We start from the raw sequence: 25,266 nt of genomic DNA on the forward strand, positions 1-25,266 counted from the left end.
TAAGATATCTCACATAACAAGAAGCAGGTAAATTTTCTTTGACTGTTTAAACTAGGTAAAATCAAAGTACTGAAGGCACTGAAAAGCGCTAATCCTGGAAGAAAAGTGTTAAAATATTTACTGAAGGTTATTAAAATTTACTTGAAGAAATATATTTGAATCTGGATTTATTTAGCATAAGTTTTAAATTGTTTGTTTTGAAGTGAGAACCTAGTAATTTGTCAGAACTTGTGTAAAAACCAACTGTATTTTATATATATATGCAATAAAATATGTTCAAACTAACTTGCCAGATATACATTTTGGAATAATTGGGTTTAGATAATAATCAATCTATGAATCCAAAACCTGTAGATAGAAAATGTTTTTTAAAAAATATTTCAAACAGAAAACGATGCCTAAAAATAAAATTGATAAACACAAGCGCCAATTTTTGCAGAAAAAGTGTATATCTAAATAATTTTTTAAACAATAACTGCATTTCTAATACAATATATATATATATATATATATATATATATATATATATATATATATATATATATATATATATATATATATATATATATATATATATATATTGTTGCTAAAGAAATCATTTAATCTCAACACAGTATACGGGTAAACGAGGGTCTCGTGTCCTATATCGGTGTTTACCGATAGTTATTCTAACATACGTATAACCGGATCACCAGCACCAAACAGATGATATCTCTGTTTGAAAGGCAAAATGCTTTTACAACAATTAAACCTTTTGCTAAGCAATATTAAGCAGTTTAGTATCTACTGACCGTAACGTTTTACAATCCGGATAAATGAAACAATATCTATAGTTATAGATTTGATAATGTTAGTGACGCCGGGCCAGTAATTTCAAAAAATTATACCGTTTAAACTACTTAAAACATAATTATAGCGTAGAAATATTCCAGTTTATCGTTCACGCCTAAATTCCAACTTAATGCATAAAATCACAATAAATTTTTAAAATCATATTTGAAAGAAATCCCGTATTCTTGAGCAACCATATCAATTTATCGGATAATTTAATGTTTAAGGAAGCTAGTTAGTCTGCGAAGTACTTATCAGATCTTCATTAAACTTGGCATAAACTCTCAGTTAGTAAAGAAAACTTCCAAATATTTTAGGCTTGAAATGGAAACATATTCCTATATCATTTTAAGAACTCCTCATCTAAAGGAGATTAGTATCGCTAGACCATCCAACATTTTAAAATTCATTATCTTTTAAATATGTTTTGAATATTTAACTTTGTTAAACTATTAGGCATTGAATGCTCATTTTTGGATATCGTAAATCTTATAACACTATTTCATTCAGACAAATTATCATACTGTGCGTAAGCTATTTTATACGTTCTTTGCCATGGATATCAATATTACATTGTAGATAGTACGCCATAAAACATGCCATTTGGTGCTCTTCTGCGGTATGCCGGAAAAACTCCTTTTTATAATTTGGAATACTATTAGGTATGATTAGATGATTTATTTCGTAAATGCACATCAAAAAAGTTAGGAAAGTCCACACGATTCATTAAATCTAACAATGATTTATCTGTTTAAAACGCGGGATGACGTTTACTTGTAAGCGTACACCTTGATCAGGTTTGTCTTGTGTAATTAAACTTTGAATGTCATTGATATCGAATGCACACATATGTAGAAATATACAATGTATGTAAATATTGTTTTTAAACTACGTTTAAGTGCAGCATCTAAAAAGGCCATATTGAAAAATACCTTGTATCTAAATATACCCTACATTGAACAGAAACTTGTAAATAAAATAGCTTAAATTACGATTTTTCAGATGCTTATTCTTTTTTTCCCCAGTTAAATATAAGGTACAGATGAAATTTTTATCTACATTCATTGTTTCACAGACATTGTACAGTACTACTAACTTACTGTAACTAGATGGCTACTAATACCTGTTACTAGATTGAAAAACGCAACCACGAAACAAATATTTGCTCTTAATGTTTTAAAACAAAAGAAGTTTTTGGGGCGTCTGCTATTTATTCCGTAACCATCACACATAATTATTTACATATCAAAATTCAAACATTCATTTGTTGTGTCCACGTTCAGTAATAAAAGTCCACTTCTTAGTAAACTCCACCTGAAAAATACAACATTAAGTGAATTAAAAGAAATATCAATCGTTCAATCAAAAAAGTTAAGAATCGACAGTATATGTCATTTCATGTACCTTTTTGTTTGTATCCGCCATGACCTCTGCTTGGGCCAAAACTTCCTGGGAATCCATTGTTTAAACCACCTAATCCACTTAGTCCAGATGTTAGGCCAGAAAGTCCGCTAGGGAATTCACTCAGACCGGATGATCCTGGGAATCCACCGGAAATTGGGGATCCTCCACTTGGGAATCCAGAGCTACCAGACTGAAAGCTAGAACCGCTGCTAGAGAAGCTTAAAGAACCACCGTTTGATGGAAATCCGCCAAGACCCCCTCCTAAACTACTTCCTCCTAATGGAAAGCCAGATCCTCCAATAGGAAGACCACTTATTCCACCACCGATTGGAAAACTGCTTCCTGGACTACCGCCTCCAATTGGGAAACTTGATCCTCCAATGGGTAAACCACTCCCAAGACTGCCGCCTCCAATTGGAAGTCCGCCTCCCAAACCACTTCCGCCTAATGGAAAGCCAGATCCTCCAATAGGAAGACCACTTATTCCACCACCGATTGGAAAACTGCTTCCTGGACTACCGCCTATTGGGAAACTTGATCCTCCAATAGGTAAACCACTACCAAGACTACCGCCTCCAATTGGGAATCCGCCTCCCAATCCACTTCCTCCCAATGGAGAGCCAGATCCTCCTAGTGGAAGTCCTCCAATACCACCGCCGATTGGGAATCCTCCAGTGGAACCTCCTAATGGAAACCCACCAGGAGAGCCCCCAAAGTTGAATCCTGAAGGAATGACGTGGATTCGGATCAGGTAGTAGTAGAGCTGACGGTACTGGACAGAGGTTGGTCCATAGGTTACGTACAGGTAGTACAAATATTGGAGATAAACTACGTATCTAGATCCTCCAGAAGAGGGATAGGGCTGGTATGGATTGGTGGGATAGGAGGGGTAACCTTTTGAAATAAAAAGAAATTGTCTAATTTTATGGTTATTGAATTAAATTGTGTTTTGTCAGCGATGGCCAGAATAAGAAAATGTTACCTGTGCTGAAGGTTGCAGCCACGTAAGTGGCGCAAAGTAGCAGACAAAGTTCCTTCAGCATGATATCTGTATAACAAAGGGAAAATATACATTTTCAATCAAAATGGAGAAATGAAATATTTCTGTTTCAGTTTGAAAATATTTAAAAAAAGCAGTGCAAGATGCAAGCTGTTTTATCTACAGTACGGTTTTTGGTTTAAAAAATCAATTTATCTCCTAATTCTAATGAAGGAGAACTTAACTTTATTTGAAAAAAAATATCTAAATAAATAGTTGAATATCTCTGCAAAGAAATCACCTTTTATTGTGTCTATCTTCTAGAAATTAAACCAAGTGCCCATGTCTTGTCTTGAAGAGCCTTATATACATTTACTTTATAAAAGAAATCAAATAGAAAATAACTGATCTATTTAGATGATTAGTGCAGATTAAAACTGAATCAGGAAGTTAATGTTAACATTTGAAATATGCATTCCTACATTTGTTGCTGGTATCATTTACATAAAAAGCCAACTTATTAAACTTTAATTATTCTGTTCCTTAAATGGTAATGCATGTTAAACAATATACGACCCTGTTCAAAAGTTCGAACGTTTTCTCAAAATAATCAGACACTCATAGAACAAAGATTTGCCAATCTTGTTGCATTGTTTTAAAGAGAACACGTTGCAGAGACCTGTATTGCATAGATGACACGTTTATCTTGGCCGTTCTTTCTAGTTTTTATTCGAAAAATAACACTTCTTTATCAATTTTAAAATACAGTCCTCATTCTTATTATGGGACAGGATGACTAGCGTACATGTTGGGCGTACACTGCAGGCCAAGGAAAATCCCAGATTAGTACCATGCCAAGAGAATTGTTAACGTAATCAGCAATTGTCAAACTTTACAGCAAATCTTATTAAAATGATATAAACTATAGAGATGAAATATTTATCCGAATTATAAACACGTGTAAAAATAATGACAAGTAATACATGTGTATAGTATGAGTATCATTCAAAAGTAAGCTGAGATTGTTATAATTATTTATGCTGATATTTGGTTTGTATACATTAGCATTGGATTTTTTAATGACATGTATTTGTAAACGTTTTCAAACTCACTGAGTCCTTACTCTGTACAATTTACAACTGTCATTAGAGTTGCGTTAACATTTGGTTATAGATAGATAACATCTGTAGGTTTTGTCAGATATTGTAAAATCATTATGTATGATTACTTGTTAAACAAGTGTAAATAGTTAATATAACTTACAAACATTTGTTTTTAGAATAAATTGTTGACAAGTCGTTGTGCAATAAAAATAAACAGCATTTTTTTTAAAACGAAGCTTGTGTTAATAATTAAGTCATTTTTTATTCCACTCTAGCGTCAAAATATTGACATATACATTTTGACGATCTAATAAGATCTTTCATTAACGCTTATAGTTGTTGCTTTAGTTAATCGAGAAAAAAATGCCAATATAAGATTGACCGTGTTACCTTTCTATTAAGCTTTTATTAAACAGCAGAAACCAAATTAACAAAGTTATTATCATCGGCTATATACATCTGCTTGTGATATGTAATGAACAAAAAAATCCTCAATTTAAAAATCTCCCAACTTCTTGAAATCTAAAACCTCGCAGACCAAACGAAAATGATGCAAACGTGTTGGACTATTTTTTTAAAACTGTCATTGTTATAGGACGTGATACCTGATTTAAAAATATAAGAAAACATATGTTTATACCAACGTTATTATTAAAGGTTACGACCGTATAGTTACTTATAGTTTATCTTTTTGAAGAAGTTTTATATACATTTTATGATAGAATATTATCAATATTAAAAATGATACAGTTACTTTATTTAATCAAATATGATATACTCTATTTTCACTGAAATTCCAAATGTTCCATGTAACTTCTCGATCATTTGCGACTTAATAATTTAATCCATTAAAGTGTATGTAAGAAGAATAACTTATGCATACAATAAATAGACATAAAAATACTGTCCTTTTGCAATCATAACTCTGTAGTTTTACATTAGGTTTTCTATAATAAGTATTTAAACATGTCTCCCATTGTTGATCACCAAACTTCTTGATACGTTCTGTTTTCTATTCTTAATAAAGAAGTCTAAGGGTTATCCATTCCATTAGAAAGCAAATGTGTAACATATATACATATATTTACATTTTCCAGACTGAGTGTCTTTGCCTGTGATAACACTACGTATCGATTTTATACTATATAACCCATAATACAAATGACGCCAAATTGAGGCGCCAGCGGGGTTTGCTTATTTATATTTAAATATTTAATCGTACGATGGCTTATAATTATATAAATATAAGTAATAAGGAATCATTTTTTGAATATTATGAGGTGATAATTTCGGTCGAAGTGTTTGATGGAAATCCGCCAAGACCCCCTCCTAAACCATCCTTTAGTTTATAAAGGATAAAAATGAAAAAAGGTTTGCTGTAAAGTTGGACAATTGCTGATTACGTTAACAATTCTCTTGGCATGGTACTAATCTGGGATTTTCCTTGGCCTGCAGTGTACGCCCAACATGTACGCTAGTCATCCTGTCCCATAATAAGAATGAGGATTGTATTTTTATTTTTCATTACTTCTTTTATTACTTTTTGAAAGGAAAACAAATTGTAAAAAAAACGTGCTTCCTGTTCTGTTTATCTAAACTAAAAAGGGTGACAGTAGCCTCTCTGATTATTTCTAGCAAATATATGCTTCTGAGAGCTTAACATTCAGAAAGAGAAATATTTACTTCACTGCATTGTTTTTCTCCCTATTAAAGTATGTTTGTCATCGTAAATTTTGTTTGCTTTAAACTTATTATGAAATTGTCGAGAGTCAACTTCATCCATATTATATAACAGGGATATTTTTTTTTAAAGAAACCACACACACAAATTAGGTTATTTGAGTGGACAATGTCATCGGTTATGGTGACTTACCTCGCATAGAATTATTTGATATTCGGAATGCTTCGATGCTTTCAATATATAAATTTGTTGCCGATCGTGATTTTCTTTATACCTATTTTAACTATTTATTTTGTATATACCTTTTTAACTTTTGAGTGACCGGTAAACCAATTTTGGTGTAGGACTTCTTGCAACTGACTACTGATTTCCGTTTACAATATATTTATGTGTGCTTAGATATACATTGAATATAACACACAAAGAATGCTTTTTTGTTATTCTGTAACAACTGCACACATGTATATGCATAATAAATATAAGAAGATTCGTGTTTGACAATCAAAGTTCCATTCCACAGCTTAGAAAATGTCACTTGAAAAAAAGAATTAAATTCGGCTTAAACCATGTATGTGTATATATATATATATATATATATATATATATATATATATATATATATATATATATATATATATATATATATATATATATATATATATATATATATATATATATATGTGTGTGTGTGTGTGTGTGTGTGTATCTGTCTCTAATGAAATATCAAAATCAGTTCGGTTTACAAAAAAGAGAATGGATGTATTTACTTTATGCCGTTGGGTTGCTCTCTACCTGTTCCATAGCCTCCTGGAAGCCACATAACTCACACAAACTAGAGGTTATGCCAGAAAGTCCGCTGAGGAATTCGCCCATACCTGATTATTGGAATCAAGACAACAAGTCACGAGTTCATAACCGATTGGTAATTTCTCCTTTTACCACTGTTTACAAAAGGAATAATAAAATTGCAATAATGTAGCAATAAATAACTTAGGGTCTACATAATCGTTATATTCATCAAGTTTACAAAAAGTAATAGAGTCCCGGGGAATGGAATTCACTTCGATGTAAACATCAATTTATTATAAGCGTGTTTGCTATAACCGGGTTTTACTATATACATTACAAAATCGTTTCGTACTTTTATCTCAGAGAAAATGTAAATGTATCATTTTTTTTGGGGGGGGGGGGGGTGATTTCATACAAAAAGGCGATGGGTTTACCATTGGTTAATGGTTATCAAAAGTGATAGACATATTGCCAATTTAGAGGAACCTTTACAGCTGCAAACATGTTCATTGTAGAATAATTCTTGATTCATCAAAAGTGACTTTGGCACTTAAATTTGATTATTTTAGTCTGTGGCATGTGGGCACGACTTCATTATATTTTTCTTTTAAAAGTATCAAATACAGTTATGTAAGTAACTTTCCTTGCATTTTACAAATTTTTTTTCTGCAAACAGTTATATGTGAACATTGTTGATTTAATTTAATTTTCTGATTTTGTTTAAGAAATTTCAATTCAAATGAAATAAACATGACTGGATACAGTTTAATATGTTTACAAAGTAACCTTTAAGTATTTGATTTTTCTAAAATAAACCCTACTGTGTATACTTTGTCTTGGAGTGCTTCCTATATATTAATCTAGTTAGATGATCCGTACGGATCAAAAATCGACGAGGAATTGATTTGTAGCATCGATGGTGTATGCCTCCTTTTATTGCCTTTATTTTGACATACAAAGCCATCTTGTGAACTTATTTTGATGTAATTGTTTAATTTCTTAAGTTGTAATCCACGTCAAATCACATGCGTCACAATTGTCAAAATCTTGCATTAAACGTTTAGGCCTGAATTTCATAGATGTCACGTAAATCGTAAATCTGGGCCAACCTTTTCATTTTCCTTTTAAGAAATAACATTTCTTTATATATGATTGGTATGCAGTCCTTATATTTATTTGCCTACCAAATCGTAATTTCTGTTAAGCCTTTCATCAAAACAATGAAATGAAATGAAATCTACCAATCTACGTTTGTTGTAGGGTGGTTTTTAAAAAAAAACCTCTATGACTTAAAACATTAAGACATTAACTTGTTACGTCAAAAGAATTGGATATCATAATGAGAATGTAGAGGTATCGGTGTAGCTTTTTATTTAATAATTCATAAATACATGTATAAAAAGTACATGCAGAAAAAACATGTATAACCAGTTATTACTGTTTGTGGTTTCAGCAATGTAGTGTGTGACGGGAAAACGATTTAGACTGGATGTCAAGTGTTCTAAGATTATAGCTGTCCAAATTATAAACATTGTTTAGAGATGATATGTGGTGATCACGAACAGTGTTCAAAATCAAATGTCCAAAGGAAATATACAAAACAGGAGCTGGGCAAACACGGGCCTATAAAAATTAGAGGTAGGACCAGGTGCCATGTAAGAGTGAGCATCCTCTGCTAACCGGTCACATCCACCGTGAGCTCTTTGTCGTAATATATTTATAATGAATAGCTGTCCAAATTCAAATGCACTAGACACTTGTAAACATTTCCGAGATTTTTAAGACACATTTTCAACCATATGAAATGTATCTAATAAGTAAAAATTAGTAAGTTCGAATGTTGTCTGGTAGGCAAGTCATTCATGAGGACGACGAGGAGAAGATATGAGCAGCTACATGTATATATTAAAATAAAAAAAAATGTGGGTCACATTCTTATATATATTAAAATTATTTACGGTAGGGCAACATATCCTATCATATCACTCTAGTTTTCGCCGTGCGCTACGAAACCTAATCTTTCACATTAAAGATACTCAATAAACTCTTGTTCAAAATGGCATTGAACTAAACATTTATGATATACACAAAAAATAATTTATTGAAACAAGGTAACGATTTAAAGCTAGTATAATTTAATAGCAGATTTAAGCTTCTAAAAAAACCTGTCAAGAACTTAGATGAAGCCATCGTTATTAAGTGGTTAATGTAAAAAATAATTATCATTTTGAGTAATGGTGTATGACATCTTTATACTTTGTCCTTCGATATCAATAAAATGATATTTTTTTCTGACACAATCTTGTTTTAAAAAACAGTACAACTGAAAAGTGTGTGTTTGACTTCAGATTTACCCAATGTATCGTTAGAAATAAAAAATAACGTTCATTATGACAGTTGAAGTACATAAAAGTCCCTTTTAAGTGCCTATTTATTGTAATTATGAGCCTCCGGAGTTTAAGGGGTTAATCTTATACCGTTTTTTGTACCACGAGGATTTTGATTCTGATTATTTTTAATAATGAACAATTGTTACCTAGGAGAAGTAGAGAAGACATAATTTAATCAACAAACATGTCCAGGAGAATCTTTGCGGGACCTGCATGTGCTTTGTTTATAATTAATATGCATGCATAATAATATAGAAGACGGAACCCTGTAACATGTAATGTTGTACATATTTATGGGTTATAAGTAATAATCAATTTTTATTGAAATAATTAGATTGATTGCATGGAGAAATTTTCTGAAAGTTTATACATTTATGAGTTGTACAAAAATAGCGAACCCGATCGGAAATTTTTTTCAAGTCGGTTTTCTAATAAGATGTTCATACGTAATAGAGTCACAGGGAATGAAATTAATTTCGATGAAAGCGTCAATATATTATAAGCGTGTTTGCTATAACCGGGTTTTACTGTATACATTACAAAATCGTTTCGTACTTTTATCTCAGAGAAAATGTAAATGTATCATTTTTTTTTGGAGGGGGGGGGGGGGGGGTGATTTCATACAAAAAAGGCGATGGGTTTTACCATTGGTTAATGGTTATCAAAAGTGATAGACATATTGCCAATTTAAAGGAACCTTTACAGCTGCAAACATGTTAATTGTAGAATAATTCTCGATTCATCAAAAGTGACTTTGGTCCTTGAATTTGATTATTTTAGTCTGAGATTTAGTTTATAAAGGATAAAAATGAAAAAAACCTTAAATGATGTCACTTTTTGCTCTCTTTCTAAGATTATGTCATGTCTAACTTATATATTTTTTTCAATACAGATATAGAAAGAGGCAATATGTACTTCAACAAGAGGTTTGGTGTTTAGTTAATGTGAATTACGAGACGGTCCATCAAAAACAATCGTAAAATGGGATTCATCAAAATCATTAAAAGACGTGTAGCACTATAAAGAATTTTTTATAATCATACATGCTTTGATGACAATACATAAATTCTTTTTAATGAATCGCATTGATGAATTAATTATGCCCACGGCTACAAAAACATTTGAAATATCAGTACATGTTAACCACGCTATATAACTCTCAGTAGAAACTTTAAAAAACATAATGATTCAATTCGTTTCTTTCTCCCTAACACAAAAAAATGTAATGAAAAAAAAAACTAGATGTGATGATCATTTAGGGCTTATAGAAAAAAACTACTGCGAAATATTGTTAATTTTGAACCTATAAGATCTAGAGCATTGGCGAATTGGAAAAAAACAAATTTTATTGTTTTTTAATACTGAATTCTGATTTTCAAAAAATTAGGTTTAGTGGTATTACACAATTATTATTTTTCAATATGAAATAATTATATTTTATAATAACTCAAACAAGGGTTGGTTATTGGTTTCTACTGTTTATTAATAACCATAACACATACATATTTACACATCAAATGTTGGCAAATTCAGTTTCTGAATCCATGTCAGATAATCAAAGTTCAAATCCACAGCTTAGTAAATGCCTCCTGAATAACAAAATAGTATTTCCATTAAAACCATGTTGATATTTTTATCAAATGAAGTGAACAATTCAATTAAGAGTGAATTTTTAAAGAGACATATACCTTTGGGTTTGTATCCGCCATGACCTCTGCTTGGACCAAAACTTCCTGGGAATCCATTGTTTAAACCACTTAAACCACTAAGTCCAGATGTTAGGCCAGAAAGTCCGCTAGGAAATCCACTCAGACCAGATGATCCTGGGAATCCACCGGAAATTGGGGATCCTCCACTTGGGAATCCAGAGCTACCAGACTGGAAGCTAGAACCGCTGCTAGAGAAGCTTAGCGAACCACCATTTGATGGAAATCCGCCAAGACTTGGGCTTCCTCCTCCAATTGGGAAATTTGATCCTCCAATTTGGAAACTAGATCCTCCAACTGGTAAACCCCTTCCTAGACTTCCGCCTCCGATAGGGATACTTCCTCCTAAACTGCTTCCTGGAAAGCCAGATCCTCCAAGAGGAAATCCACTTATTCCACCACCGATTGGAAAACTGCTTCCTGGACTACCGCCTCCAATTGGGAAACTTGATCCTCCAATAGGTAAACCACTACCAAGACTACCGCCTCCAATTGGGAATCCGCCTCCCAATCCACTTCCTCCCAATGGAGAGCCAGATCCTCCTAGTGGAAGTCCTCCAATACCACCGCCGATTGGGAATCCTCCAGTGGAACCTCCTAATGGAAACCCACCAGGAGAGCCCCCAAAGTTGAATCCTGAAGGAATGACGTGGATTCGGATCAGGTAGTAGTAGAGCTGACGGTACTGGACAGAGGTTGGTCCATAGGTTACGTACAGGTAGTACAGATATTGGAGGTAAACTACGTATCTAGATCCTCCAGAAGAGGGATAGGGCTGGTATGGATTGGTGGGATAGGAGGGGTAACCTAAAAATGAATCGAAAGAATGTTATTGAAGGAATATATGTATTGCATTAAATTCTCATATTGGCCAGCGATCGTCTAATCATCTACTCACGAAACATTTTAACTATGGTATCTTATATTTCTTTCAATGAATAACAGCTATTGTCTCACTCTTTTATTTTATTTTGTGGATTCATTAATTTACTAAGTGCACTGATACATACCACGAAAGATACTATAAGGAGAATATGGGATTAACAAGAATAGAAAAAAGGAATATGATAGGAAGAAAATTTTAGTTTCATAGTCATTCAGTTATAAATTGTAAAGTTAACCCTGATGTTTAGAGAAAGTTTACCTGTGCTGAAGGTTGCAGCAACATATGTGGCGCAAAGTAGCAGACAAAGTTCCTTCAGCATGATATCTGGAATACAAAGTGAAGCAATAAAATATATCAACATTTGATTTTTAAATGAGTTTTCTTTTTTTTAATTCATAAATGCAGAGTAATTCTTTTCATTTGAAATCAGATATACTTCTATGTGCTTTAAGCTTCTAGATATAAAACCAAGTGCTTTTTCCTTATCTTCAAAGATCTTTTATACTCTTATTTTATAAAAGAAACAGAAAATAGCGAGATATTGATCTAATTAGAATGATCGGTGCAGATCAAATCGACCAGGAAGAGAATGTTAATATCCCGATCAGCATGTTTAACCTGTGTTGTCTGTATCACTGACATTCCATGCTATCTAAATAACTTTTACTTTTCTGTTCCGTAAATGGTAATGCATGTTAAACAATGCACAGGACCATGTTAAAGAGTTCGAACACTTTCTTCTACGTAATAAAAATATACAAGATAAAGTGTGCTTTATACTGAGTAATATGTTTTATTACAGGACACATTGCATGACGATCTAAACTTGATTTCGTCAACGTCAATTGGAGTTTTCAATTTTACTTAAATATATTTGATTGCGTTCCTTGCTTAGAACTAGCATTGTGTGGAGACGCTTTTATCTATTTAACGTTATTTGATGTCCAGTCAGTTACTGCGATTTTATCAGCTGTGCAACTGCACATTCTGGAAATATTAATTAACTTTTTACTTACCTTTTACTTCCTTCTTTTTGGTTTGTTTGTTGGGTTTTTTTGTTATTCTGATACTTTGCACTACTTCTTTTATATTTTGGACCTGTTTATTTTCTTTTTCTGGAGATAAGAAAGGACTTTTAATAAATAGTGCATTTTTCCTCTTTTGAAATGGAATCATGCTCGAAACTGTGTATTTTTCTGATTTATTGGAGCTAATATACAATGGAGCCTTAAACTGTTCAATTTTTATTTTCTTTGTGAGAGGTAATACAGCTTTAAACTGTGGAGTAATTTTTATCTTTGTTAAAGTACAACTTTGAATTGTTCTTCTTCCTTTTTTCTTTGTGAGGGTAAATATTATAATATTTCTTTGGTTTTAATTTTTCTTAATTTTTCTTAATTACAGATGCACCGCAATTGCAAGTGTATTTTCTGGTAAATACTTGTACTATTATGCCAAAATATATTACCAGTCCCAATGATAGAAGTGAGTATCATTATTTAACATATTCTAATTTATCAATATAGCGAATATTTAGAGTTATAGTAAATTGTAATTTTTAAATATGCGTTTGATATCACCATTGAGATTTAATTGTCTGATATTATTTCTTGATGACGTAATCTTATTTCCGTAACATTGTCGTAATGCTACAAACACAGCAAAAATTGTATTTATATAGTCAAATCACATCGAGAAAAATGTATTTTAATTCAAGATATATCTCTTCTCAAGATCAAATAATTACATTGTGAACATGTCCAGAAAAATGATTATTTTTTATTACTGTGATTTATTTAAATATATTTACGTTAACTGGGTATGAATTCTCATGAAAATCGATTGTAAAACATGGCTCTATAGAAACTCTGTCTGAAATCTGCAATAATTTAATTAAATCAATTTACAATGCTACAAATACCGGTATTGGCGGAATTTCTTAGATTTTAGTGAATATATATATCGATCAAATAATTTTTTCACTAGTCTAAGAAACCACCTTCATCAGTCCAAATAATTAAAATATAATATGTAAAATTAAATATAACTGTGACACGTTTTAATACTTGAAACAATAAACAAATTCTCCAGACACCAGAAGATGCACGCCATGTAGACAGACGGCATGTCTACACAGAGGCGTCATGTGTGGGATCCTCACTTTCCTTGCCCTATTCTGTGCTAACACATGTCCTGTTTCGATGCTGACACCTGTCCTTTTATTTATTGCTAAATCTGTCTAAAGCGGTTACATTTCTGCATGGGTTTACATCTTTCATACTACACGGTGACTCAAAATAAGTTTAAAATGGCTGGTATGCTTGTGTATTTATTCTGTAAATAAACATTATTTACAATCTTTTTGAAAGGTGACCCAGTTTTAGACAATATGACGAGTTACACGAAAAAGAGAGTTGTGACAAATATGACAAATCATTGAGTACTGTTAATTGAGCACCAGTCTGTTTAACGTCACGACAAAGGCCATGTTTTAGTTGTGGTGTTTTTAGAAGATCTACGCATCATGTGCATTAGCCCACCACCAACAAGCAATGAAATAAGCTAGATACATCACGTGGCGATAAATATAATTCAAAAGGGGCTATACTTATAAGTGATTGCAGCATTTGTAATAAGCTATTTCTAGGTACATGTAGTTCAAAGTACTGACAAGGTTTTGTCCTTGTTTCAAACATTGCAAACATGTCGTTAAATAGAGCATAAATTCGCTTTACAATTTGTCAGCGAGTTGCTGACGTGTATCGACAAAAGTTACTTTTATAAAAAGGGATTAACTTTTTAGTTACTTGTTGTGCTATCCATATTGCGGCTATTTATAATGTTATGCATCGAAAATTATATAAAATACTTTTTAATTATAAGTAACTTTTATCGTTTTGAAATGATTTTCGATAAAAAATAAAATCGCAGATAGTAATTAAAGTAAAGATGTAGTTGTACATTTTTGAAATTTATCAAATATTTAAATTATTTTCTTGATTTTGTTAAAAGATTACTTAATTCAGGTAAAATAAGCCCGACTGAAAATTGTTCATTACGTTGACAAAGAAGTAATCATTAATATACGTGTTTCCACCTCGAATTTGTTGCTCACTCATTGATCCACATGCCAACCATGTCATTGTTAAATATGTTTATACTGAATAAAAGTGCTATGGATTATCTATTGACAACTCGATATGCATTTAAACTAATTAATGCATTCAACTTTAAAAACTTTCAATAATTTATATAATATATATTTAATATGATGAATATAATTTATTTGGGTTTATTCTCACTTAAATTCAAACATTTTTACTTTATTCATTGTACATGTATTTTATTATGCCCTTTCCCTAGACGATAACATCATTACAATATTGAATTATTTAAGAAAATGTTTATGCTCCGTCTACACTTTTCCAAACTTATCATCGCCACGTTTACGCACATCAAACCAGATGAATGTTAAATCTTTTTCTAATGATATTTCTATATTTTTTCAGGATAACGCTTTTTTGTCAACCTTTGACTATTTCTATCATAGCGTCTCTCATCACCTCCATTACCTGTTGCAATCAAAATGCATATGGGCAGCTAGATATTGAAACTTAAAAAAAAATATAGATCATTTTTATATACATTTATTGAAAGCAATTGGTATTATTATAACAAGCCAGTTTTCGTCGTGATTTATCGAACAAAATTTTTAACATTAAAGATAATCAGAAAGCAAGCTCTTGGTTTTATAAAGATACTTATCAAACATTTTCACAAAGCACACAAAACAAATTCAAATTCATTAAAACAATCTCAAATATTTAAGCTTGTGCAATTTATAGAAAAATGTACCTTAAAAACGAGACATTTATCTAGAACTAATATGAATGCCCTCGTGTATAAAGGGTTTATGTAATGGTGTATGACATCTTTATGCTTTGTCCTTCGATATCAATAAAATGATATTTTTTCCGGACACAATCTTGTTTTAAAAAAGCAGTAGAGCTGAAAAAATGTGTGATTGACTTCAGATTTACTCAATGTATCGTTAGAAATAAGAAATAGCGTCCATTGTGACAGTTGGAGTTCATAAAAGTCCCTTTCAAGTGCCTATTTATTGTAATTATGAGCCTCCGGAGTTTAAGGGTCGTACAAAAGGGATTAATCTTATATCGTTTTTTTGTACCACGAGGATTTTGATTCTGATTATTTTAAAAATATGAACAATTGTTACCTAGAAGAAGTAGGGAGTACATAATTTAATCAACAAACATGTCCAGGAGAATCTTTGCGGGACCTGCATGTGCTTTGTTTATAATTAATATGCATGCATAATAATATAGAAGACGGAACCCTGTAACATGTAATGTTGTACATATTTATGGGTTATAAGTAATAATTAATTTTTATTGAAAAAATTAAACTGATTGCATGATTGCATGGAGTAATTTTCTGAAAGTTTATACATTTATGAGTTGTACAAAAATAGCAAAAACATTTTTCAGGTCGGTTTTCTAATAAGATGTTCCGTTCTGTCTATTTTAACAGCGTAGCACTAGTATCTATTTTTCTTTTCAAAAAAGTCACGAGTTCATAACCGATTGGTAATTACTCTTTTTACCACTGTTTACAAAAGGAATAATAAAATTGCAATAATGTAGCAATAAATAACTTAGGGTCTACATAATTGTTATTTTCATCAAGTTAACAAAAAGTAATAGAGTCCCGGGGAATGGAATTCACTTCTAAGTAAACATCAATTTATTAAAAGCGTGTTTGCTATAACCGGGTTTTACTGTATACATTACAATCAAAAGTGATAGACATGTTGCCAATTTAGAGGAACCTTTACAGCTGCAAACATGTTAATTGTTGAATAATTCTCGATTCATCAAAAGTGACTTTGGCACTTGAATTTGATTATTTTAGTCTGAGATTTAGTTTATAAAGGATAAAAATGAAAAAACCTTAAACGATGTCACTTTTTGCTCCCTTTCTAAGATTATGTCATGTCTAACTTATATAATTTTTTCAATACGGATATAGAAAGAGGCAATATGTACTTCAACAAGAGGTTTGGTGTTTGGTAAAATTACGAGACGGTCCATAAAAAACAATCGTAAAATGGGATTCATCAAAATCATTAAAAGACGTGTAGCACTATAAAGAATGTTTATCAAATCATACGTGCGTTGATGACAATACATAAATTCTTTTTAATTAATCGCATTGATGAATTAATTATGTCCACGGCTACAACAACATTTGAAATATCAGTACATTTTAACAACGCTATATAACTCTCAGTAGAAACTTTAAAAACATAATGATTCATTGCTTTTCTTTCTCCCTAACACAAAAAAATGTAATGAAAAAAAACTAGATGTGATGATCATTTAGGGCTTATAGAAAAGAACTACTGCGAAAAATTGTAAATTTTAAACCTATAAGATCTAGAGCATTGGCGAATTGGAAAAAAAGCAAATCTTTTTGTTATTTTAATACTGCATTCTGATTTTCAAAAAAAAGGTTTAGTGGTATTAGGCAATTATTTTTTTCAATTATGAAATAATTATATTTTATAATAACTCAAACAATGGATGGTTATTGGTTTCTACTGTTTATTAATAACCATAACACATACATATTTACACATCAAATGTTGGCAAATTCAGTTTCTGACTCCATGTTCGATAATCAAAGTTCAAATCCACAGCTTAGTAAAGGCCTCCTGAATAACAAAATAGTATTTCAATTAAAACCATGTTGATATTTTTATCAATATTTAGAGGAAAAGTAAAAAATTGAACAATACAATTAAGAGTGAATTTTTAAAGAGTGAATATTCTTTAATTTATTATTATTATTATTGACATTATTCAAATTAATATAAGGTACCTTTGGGTTTGTATCCGCCATGACCTCTGCTTGGAACAAAACTTCCTGGGAATCCATTGTTTAAACCACTTAAACCACTTAGTCCAGATGTTAGGCCAGAAAGTCCGCTAGGAAATCCAGTCAGACCAGATGATCCTGGGAATCCACCGGAAATTGGGGATCCTCCCCTGGGGAATCCAGAGCTACCAGACTGGAAGCTAGAACCGCTGCTAGAGAAGCTTAGCGAACCACCATTTGATGGAAATCCGCCAAGACTTGGACTTCCTCCTCCAATTGGGAAATTTGATCCTCCAATTGGGAAACTAGATCCTCCAACTGGTAAACCACTTCCTAGACTTCCGCCTCCGATAGGGATACTTCCCCCTAAACCGCTTCCTGGAAAGCCAGATCCTCCAACAGGAAATCCACTTATTCCACCACCGATTGGAAAACTGCTTCCTGGACTACCGCTTCCAATTGGGAAACTTGATCCTCCAATAGGTAAACCACTCCCTAGACTACCGCCTCCAATTGGAAGTCCGCCTCCCAAACCACTTCCGCCTAATGGAAAGCCAGATCCTCCAATAGGAAGACCACTTATTCCACCACCGATTGGAAAACTGCTTCCTGGACTACCGCCTCCAATTGGGAAACTTGATCCTCCAATGGGTAAACCACTCCCTAGACTACCGCCTCCAATTGGGAATCCGCCTCCCAAACCACTTCCGCCTAATGGAGAGCCAGATCCTCCTAGTGGAAGTCCTCCAATACCACCGCCGATTGGGAATCCTCCGGTGGAACCTCCTAATGGAAACCCACCAGGAGAGCCCCCAAAGTTGAATCCTGAAGGAATGACGTGGATTCGGATCAGGTAGTAGTAGAGCTGACGGTACTGGACAGAGGTTGGTCCATAGGTTACGTACAGGTAGTACAGATATTGGAGGTAAACTACGTATCTAGATCCTCCAGAAGAGGGATAGGGCAGGTATGGATTGGTGGGATAGGAGGGGTAACCTAAAAATGAATCGAAAGAATGTTATTGAAGAAATATATGTATTGCATTAAATTCTCATATTGGCCAGTGATCGTCTAATCATCTACTCACGAAACATTTTAACTATGGTATTTTATATTTCTTTCAATGAATAACAGCTATTGTCTCACTCTTTTATTTTATTTTGTGGATTCATTGATTTACTAAGTGCACTGATACATACCACGAAAGATAATATAAGGAGAATATATATTAACACGAATAGAAAAAAGGAATATGATAGGAAGAAAATTTTAGTTTCATAGTCATTCAGTTATAAATTGTAAAGTTAACCCTGATGTTAAGAGAAAGTTTACCTGTGTTGAAGGTTGCAGCAACATATGTGGCGCAAAGTAGCAGACAAAGTTCCTTCAGCATGATATCTGGAATACAAAGTGAAGCAAATATATTTTTTAATAAGTTTTCTTTTTTTTAATTTATAAATGCAGAGTAATTCTTTTCATTTCAAATCAGATATACTTCTATGTGCTTTAAGCTTCTAGATATAAAACCAAGTGCTTTTTCCTTATCTTCAAAGATCTTTTATACTCTTATTTTATAAAAGAAACAGAAAATAGCGAGATATTGATCTAATTAGAATGATCGGTGCAAATCAAATCGACCAGGAAGAGAAAGTAAATATCCCGATCAGCATGTTTAACCTGTGTTGTCTGTATCACAGACATTCCATGCTATCTAAATAACTTTTACTTTTCTGTTCCGTAAATGGTAATGCATGTTAAACAATGCACAGGGCCATGTTAAAGAGTTCGAACACTTTCTTCTACGTAATAAAAATATACAAGATAAAATGTGCTTCATACTGAGTAATATGTTTTATTACAGGACACATTGCATGACGATCTAAACTTGATTTCGTCAACGTCAATGGGAGTTTTCAATTTTACTTAAATTATATTTGATTGCGTTCCTTGCTTAGAACTAGCATTGTGTGAAGACGCTTTTATCTATTTAACGTTATTTGATGTCCAGTCAGTTACTGCGATTTTATCAGCTGTGCAACTGCACATTCTGGAAATATTAATTAACTTTTTACTTACCTTTTACTTACTTTTTTTTGGTATGTTTTTTTATTCTGATACTTTGCAGTACTTCTTTCATACTTCGGACCAGTTTATTTTCTTTTTCTGGAGATAAGAAAGGGCTTTTAATAAGTTGTGCATTTTTCCTCTTTTGAAATGGAATAATGCTCAAAAATGTGTATTTTTCTAATTTATTGGAGTTAATACACAATGGAGCCTTAAACTGTTCAATTTTTATTTTCTTTGTGAGAGGTAATACAGCTTTAAACTGTGGAGTAATTTTTATCTCTGTTAAAGTACAGCTTTGACTTGTTCTTCTTCCTTTTTTCTTTGTGAGGGTAAATATTATAATATTTCCTGGGTTTAAATTTTTCTTAATTACAGATGCACCGCAATTGCAAGTGTTTTATAAGTATTTTCTGGTAAATAATTGTACTATTATGCCAAAATATATAACCCGTCCCAATGATAGAAGTGAGTATCATAATTTATTTTCATTTATCAAAATAGCAAATAGTTAGAGTTATAGTAAATTGTAATTTTTAAATATGCGTTTGATATCACCAATGAGATTTCATTGTCTGATATTATTTCTTGATGACGTAATCTAATTTCCGTTACATTGTCGTAATGCTACAAACACAACAAAAATTGTATTTATATAGACAAATCACGTCGAGAAAAATGTATTTTTATTCAAGATATATCTCTTCTCAAAATCAAATAATATCATTGTGAACATGTCAAGAAAAATGATTATTTTTTATTTCTGTGATTTATTTGAATATATTTACGTTAACCGGGTATGAATTCTTATGAAAATCGATTGTAAATCATGGCTCTATAGTAACTCTATCTGAAATCTACAATAATTTAACTAAATCAATTTACAATGCTATAAATACCGGTATTGGCGAAATTTCTCATATTTTAGTGAATATTTATATCTATCTAATAATTTATTTCACTAGTCTAAGAAACCACCTTCACCAGTCCAAATAAATAATATAATATGTAAAATTATATGCAACTGTGACACGTTTTAATACTATAAACAAATTGCCTTGACAAATTGGCTAGAGGAGAAGGACGCCATGTAGATGGACGGCATGTGTACACAGAACCGTGTTTAACGCGTCATGTTTGGGATCCTCACTTTCCTTGCCCTATTCTGTGCTAACACATGTCCTGTTTCGATGTTGACACCTGTCCTCTTGTTTATTGCTAAACCTGTCTAAAGCAGTTACATTTCTGCATGTGTTAACATCTCTTTTATACTACACGGTGACTAAGTTTATAATGGTTGGTATGCTCGTGTATTTATTCTGTAAATAAACATTATTTACATGATTTTTGAAAGGTGACCCAATTTTAGACAATATGATGAGTTAAAAGAAGAAGAGAGTTGTGACAAATATAACAAATCATTGAGTACTGTTCATTACTCCACCACCAACAAGCAATAAGCTAGATACATGTACATCACGTGGCGATAAATATATTCAAAGGGGGCATAATTTGTTGCCCAATACTTATAAGTGATTGCAGCATTTGTAAGGTTTTTCTAGGTAGTTCAAAGTACTGACAAGGTTTTGTCGTAGTTTCAAACATTGCAAACATATCGTTAAATGGAGCATTTATTTGCTTGACATTATGTCAGCGAGTTGCTGACGTGTGTCGACAAAAGTTACCTTTATAAAAAGGGTTTAACTTTTTATTTACTTGTTGTGCTATTCAAATTTCGGCTATTTATAATTTTATGCATGGAAAATTATATAAAACACTTTTTAATTATAAGTAACTTTTATCATTTTGAAATAATTTTCGATAAAAAATAAAATCGCAAATAGTATTTAAAGTAAAGATGTAGTTGTACATTTTTGAAAATTATTCAATATTTAAATGATTTTCTTGATTTTGTTAAAAGGTTATTTAATTCAGGTAAAATAAGCTCGACTGAAAAATGTTCATTACGTTGACAAAGAAGTAATCATTAAGTGTTTCCACGTCGAATTTTTAGCTCACTCATTAATCATGACAACCATTGTTTCGTTGATACTGAATACCGAATTAGAAAAACGTCTTTTTATCCATTTGAAGATTTGTTTTCTAAAATACTAAATATATTTAATAAGTTAAAGTTTCAGTTAAAAAGTGATATGGATTAACTATTGACAACTCGATATGCATTTAAACTGATTAATGCATTCTACTTTAAAAACTTTTAATAATCAACAAATTTATTCGGGTTTATTCTCACTTAAATTCAAACAATTTTGTTTTATTCATTTACATGTATTTTGTTTTACCCTTTCCCTAGTCGATAACATCATTTAACGTAGCTCGCGGGTTTGCTGACGTCATAATAGGAATCGACGTAAAGAGTTGACCGTCATAGTAAACTCATAATTCTTTTTTAAAATGACAAATGAGATATTTAGAAGCATAAAAGAAAAATATTTTAAAAAGCTTATATGCGGTTTATGACTGTTTATACAAAGATTTATAATATCAAGTGCTGAAAATTTAAAGATGTCACATACATTGTCACATTTTGTTCTATAAAGATAAAGAATGAGTGTGCGTTAGAACTCTTCCATTTAAAGTCATGTTTTAAAATAGAATGTATACATGCATTAACTTCACTTTTTTATTTTTTTTACAATTATAACTTCCGTAATCTGTACTACCGATTAAATTCTTAAATTTCTTTTGGTTTGAGATAACTGTTTTATTCGATTACTTACTTATAATGTCAGTAGTTGCCTGGCATTTTATTTTTGCATTGGTTGACTCAGAGTTTCATAAAAACAAAAATAGCAATTTTCTGTATCTTTACAGCCTTACATTAATTGCATTTGATAACATTCACAATAATGTCTAATAAGCATTTACATGTTCTTGTCAATAAATGCATTTCAATTTTGGTGTTCTAAGAAGTAAGGAAATGATGACGTCAGGCTAACGTCGTAATGAAAATATAAGGTTTTGAGAAATCTTTTAAATCTTTAAAGTTTTTTTTGCCAAAAATTGGCCGAGAACACATACTGATATTTTTTTATGAATTGATTCATAATCATCTCCTCTGTTTTTGTGTTGAGTATGATTAATTTCGTCTGAATCGTTTAAAAGTTTGGAGCATAGTTTTGTAATGCGTTTCTCGGTTAAAATGTGCATTTTACTACATATTTCATTGAAATGGCGTTGCTTAATTTTATTAATGACACTGTATTTGAAACACGATAACATTATTACCGCGCAGACGAATCTTAAATGAATTTTAGAAATAAAACTATAAAACCTATGGATCACGTGGACAAATTTTCAAGGTAGGTTTTCTCACAAGCAGGTAAACCCGCGAGCTACCTTAAATATCAAATAATTCAAGAAAATGTTTATGCTCCGTCTACACTTTCCCAAACTAATCTTCGCCACGTTTGACGCTCATCAAACCAGATGAATGTTAAATCTTTTTCTAATGATATTTCTATATTTTTTCAGGATAATTTTTTTTTTTGCTAACCTTTGACTATTTCTATCATAGCGTCTCTCATCATGCAGATCACCTCCATTACCTGTTGCGATCATTTACGATAACGGTTAGGAAAATGTATATGGGCAGCTATATATTGAAATTTAAAAAAAAAAAGATCATTTTTATATACATTTATTTAAAGCAATTCGTATTATTATAACAAGCCATTCGTTAATCGAACAAAATTATTAACATTAAAGAGATAAAGCTCTTTGATTTATAAAGTTCCAAACATTTTCACAAAGCACACAAAAAAAAAATTCAAATTCATTAAAACAATTTTGAGCTTGTGCAATTTATAGTGAAATTTACCTTAAAAACGAAGCATTTATCTAGAACTAATATTAATGCCCTCGTGTATAAAGTGATTTATACTAAAATAATCATCATCTTAATGCCTAGAATGTATCGAACGTCTTCATTTTTGTGACATTTTGTCTTTCAAAATAAATATTAAAATGACATATTTTTCTAAAAACAATCTTGTTTTCAACAGCTATAATGTCAAGGGTTCATAACCGATGCTACTTTTATCACTGTTTTCTGTGATTTTAGTTAATGAAAATGATGAGTTTTAACACCGGTCATCATCTTCGATTCACATATAATCCCATATGACTCCATATGATTGCAAAACATATAAATTGTAGAAAAAAACTTTATAATTCGTATAAATCATATGATAGATAAACTATAAAGGATTAGAAAAAGCATGAATTATACTTGTTAATTTCTATATACGATTGTATCTCGTGTAGCTTATAGGTTCAAAATTCATATGAAAAAGTAAATAGAAATAAAAATCCACCGGCAAAACCTGCTTCAATATACTAGTATTCGAAAATTAGCAAGACTAACAAGCGAACCAGACAAACAATGTCTTATTAGTTCGGATCCCCTAAGGAACTTATGTTGCAATATCATTGTAAAGACTTTTTATTAAATTATAAAAAGGGATATATATATATATATATATATATATATATATATATATATATATATATATATATATATATATATATATATATATATATATACTACTATATTAGAATAATAGACTCGAATTTTTGGGCTTCAATACCGAGAAATTGGAAAAGTACTGCCTTTTGATTTATATATTTGAATTGAAGATTACCATGGGAGGCAACTATGGTGAAGGCATGTCCCGAGACAGAGTTAGATTATTCTAACTAAGCAGAGTGTGGTGGAATTAAAAGCATTATTGTAGGCTCAAAGCTTGGTTATGTAAATGTCAACAATACGGTGTATTGATGTGTCTATTTCGTAAATGTCCGACATCATGCGGGTCAAAGTCTAATATATATATATATATATATATATATATATATATATATATATATATATATATATATATATATATATATATATATATATATAGTTTTTGTTTTATTTGCGCTGTTAATTTTTTTAAAGACAACAAATAAAAATATACTAGTGCATTTTAATCAGGGTATGACTTTCAGTAGAAGCATAAAAGAAACATAATGATTTAATGTTAGTTGTTTTGTCCCTAAAATAAAAAAAAATGTTTAAAAAAAATGACATGTAACAGAGATGTTCATGTAGGGTTGATAGAAAAAAGTATGCGAAATTATGTTTTTAACCCAACAGATAAAGTACAATATATAAAAACTTGTAATTCGAGGCATATTCTAACAATCCCTCCATGGAGACAGTACAGAACAAAAGTATAACTGGTTGGATTTTTATGTTTAAAAAGGATTTTATATTTTTATGCAGTTTTGCTATTTTTAAAATTTTGGTCTAATAAAATAATAACATTTACCAATTGTGTTTACTGACTTTACGATTTCCCGACCTGTGCTATGTTAAAATTTTCTATAATACTCGGGAATTATTAGTTCCTATTATCAAATAAAGTTTGAGTTTGTCTTGTTACTTTTGTATTGCATTCTGATTTTCAAAATAGTCTTTCAATAGCTTCAGTGGTATCAGGGGGAAATTATTTTGCTATAAATGTAGAC

The 25,266-nt window shown here is 31.3% G+C and overlaps 3 protein-coding genes across 3 annotated transcripts; all 3 read right to left on the reverse strand.

Annotated features, from left to right (window-relative positions):
- Window positions 1-2,037: 2,037 nt before the first annotated feature.
- LOC105346197 (uncharacterized PE-PGRS family protein PE_PGRS10-like) lies at window positions 2,038-3,557 on the reverse strand. Its single transcript, XM_011454693.4, has 4 exons — window positions 3,516-3,557; window positions 3,218-3,283; window positions 2,236-3,129; window positions 2,038-2,145 (listed from the first exon to the last, which is right to left on the reverse strand). Exons 2-4 carry the CDS (start codon window positions 3,276-3,278, stop codon window positions 2,132-2,134), a joined length of 969 nt encoding a protein of 322 aa, XP_011452995.3. The 5' UTR covers window positions 3,279-3,283; window positions 3,516-3,557; the 3' UTR covers window positions 2,038-2,131.
- Window positions 3,558-10,636: 7,079 nt separating this feature from the next.
- Window positions 10,637-12,245, reverse strand: LOC105346184 (prisilkin-39-like). Its single transcript, XM_034455389.2, has 4 exons — window positions 12,206-12,245; window positions 12,028-12,093; window positions 10,866-11,690; window positions 10,637-10,766 (listed from the first exon to the last, which is right to left on the reverse strand). The coding sequence occupies exons 2-4, from the start codon at window positions 12,086-12,088 to the stop codon at window positions 10,753-10,755; spliced, it is 900 nt and encodes a 299-aa protein (XP_034311280.2). The 5' UTR covers window positions 12,089-12,093; window positions 12,206-12,245; the 3' UTR covers window positions 10,637-10,752.
- Window positions 12,246-17,373: 5,128 nt separating this feature from the next.
- Window positions 17,374-19,202, reverse strand: LOC136270071 (uncharacterized PE-PGRS family protein PE_PGRS10-like). Its single transcript, XM_066066459.1, has 4 exons — window positions 19,163-19,202; window positions 19,000-19,065; window positions 17,671-18,663; window positions 17,374-17,503 (listed from the first exon to the last, which is right to left on the reverse strand). Exons 2-4 carry the CDS (start codon window positions 19,058-19,060, stop codon window positions 17,490-17,492), a joined length of 1,068 nt encoding a protein of 355 aa, XP_065922531.1. The 5' UTR covers window positions 19,061-19,065; window positions 19,163-19,202; the 3' UTR covers window positions 17,374-17,489.
- Window positions 19,203-25,266: the final 6,064 nt, after the last annotated feature.

The sequence above is a fragment of the Magallana gigas genome, chromosome 7, assembly GCF_963853765.1.
Source record: "Magallana gigas chromosome 7, xbMagGiga1.1, whole genome shotgun sequence".
Lineage (NCBI taxonomy): Eukaryota > Metazoa > Mollusca > Bivalvia > Ostreida > Ostreidae > Magallana > Magallana gigas.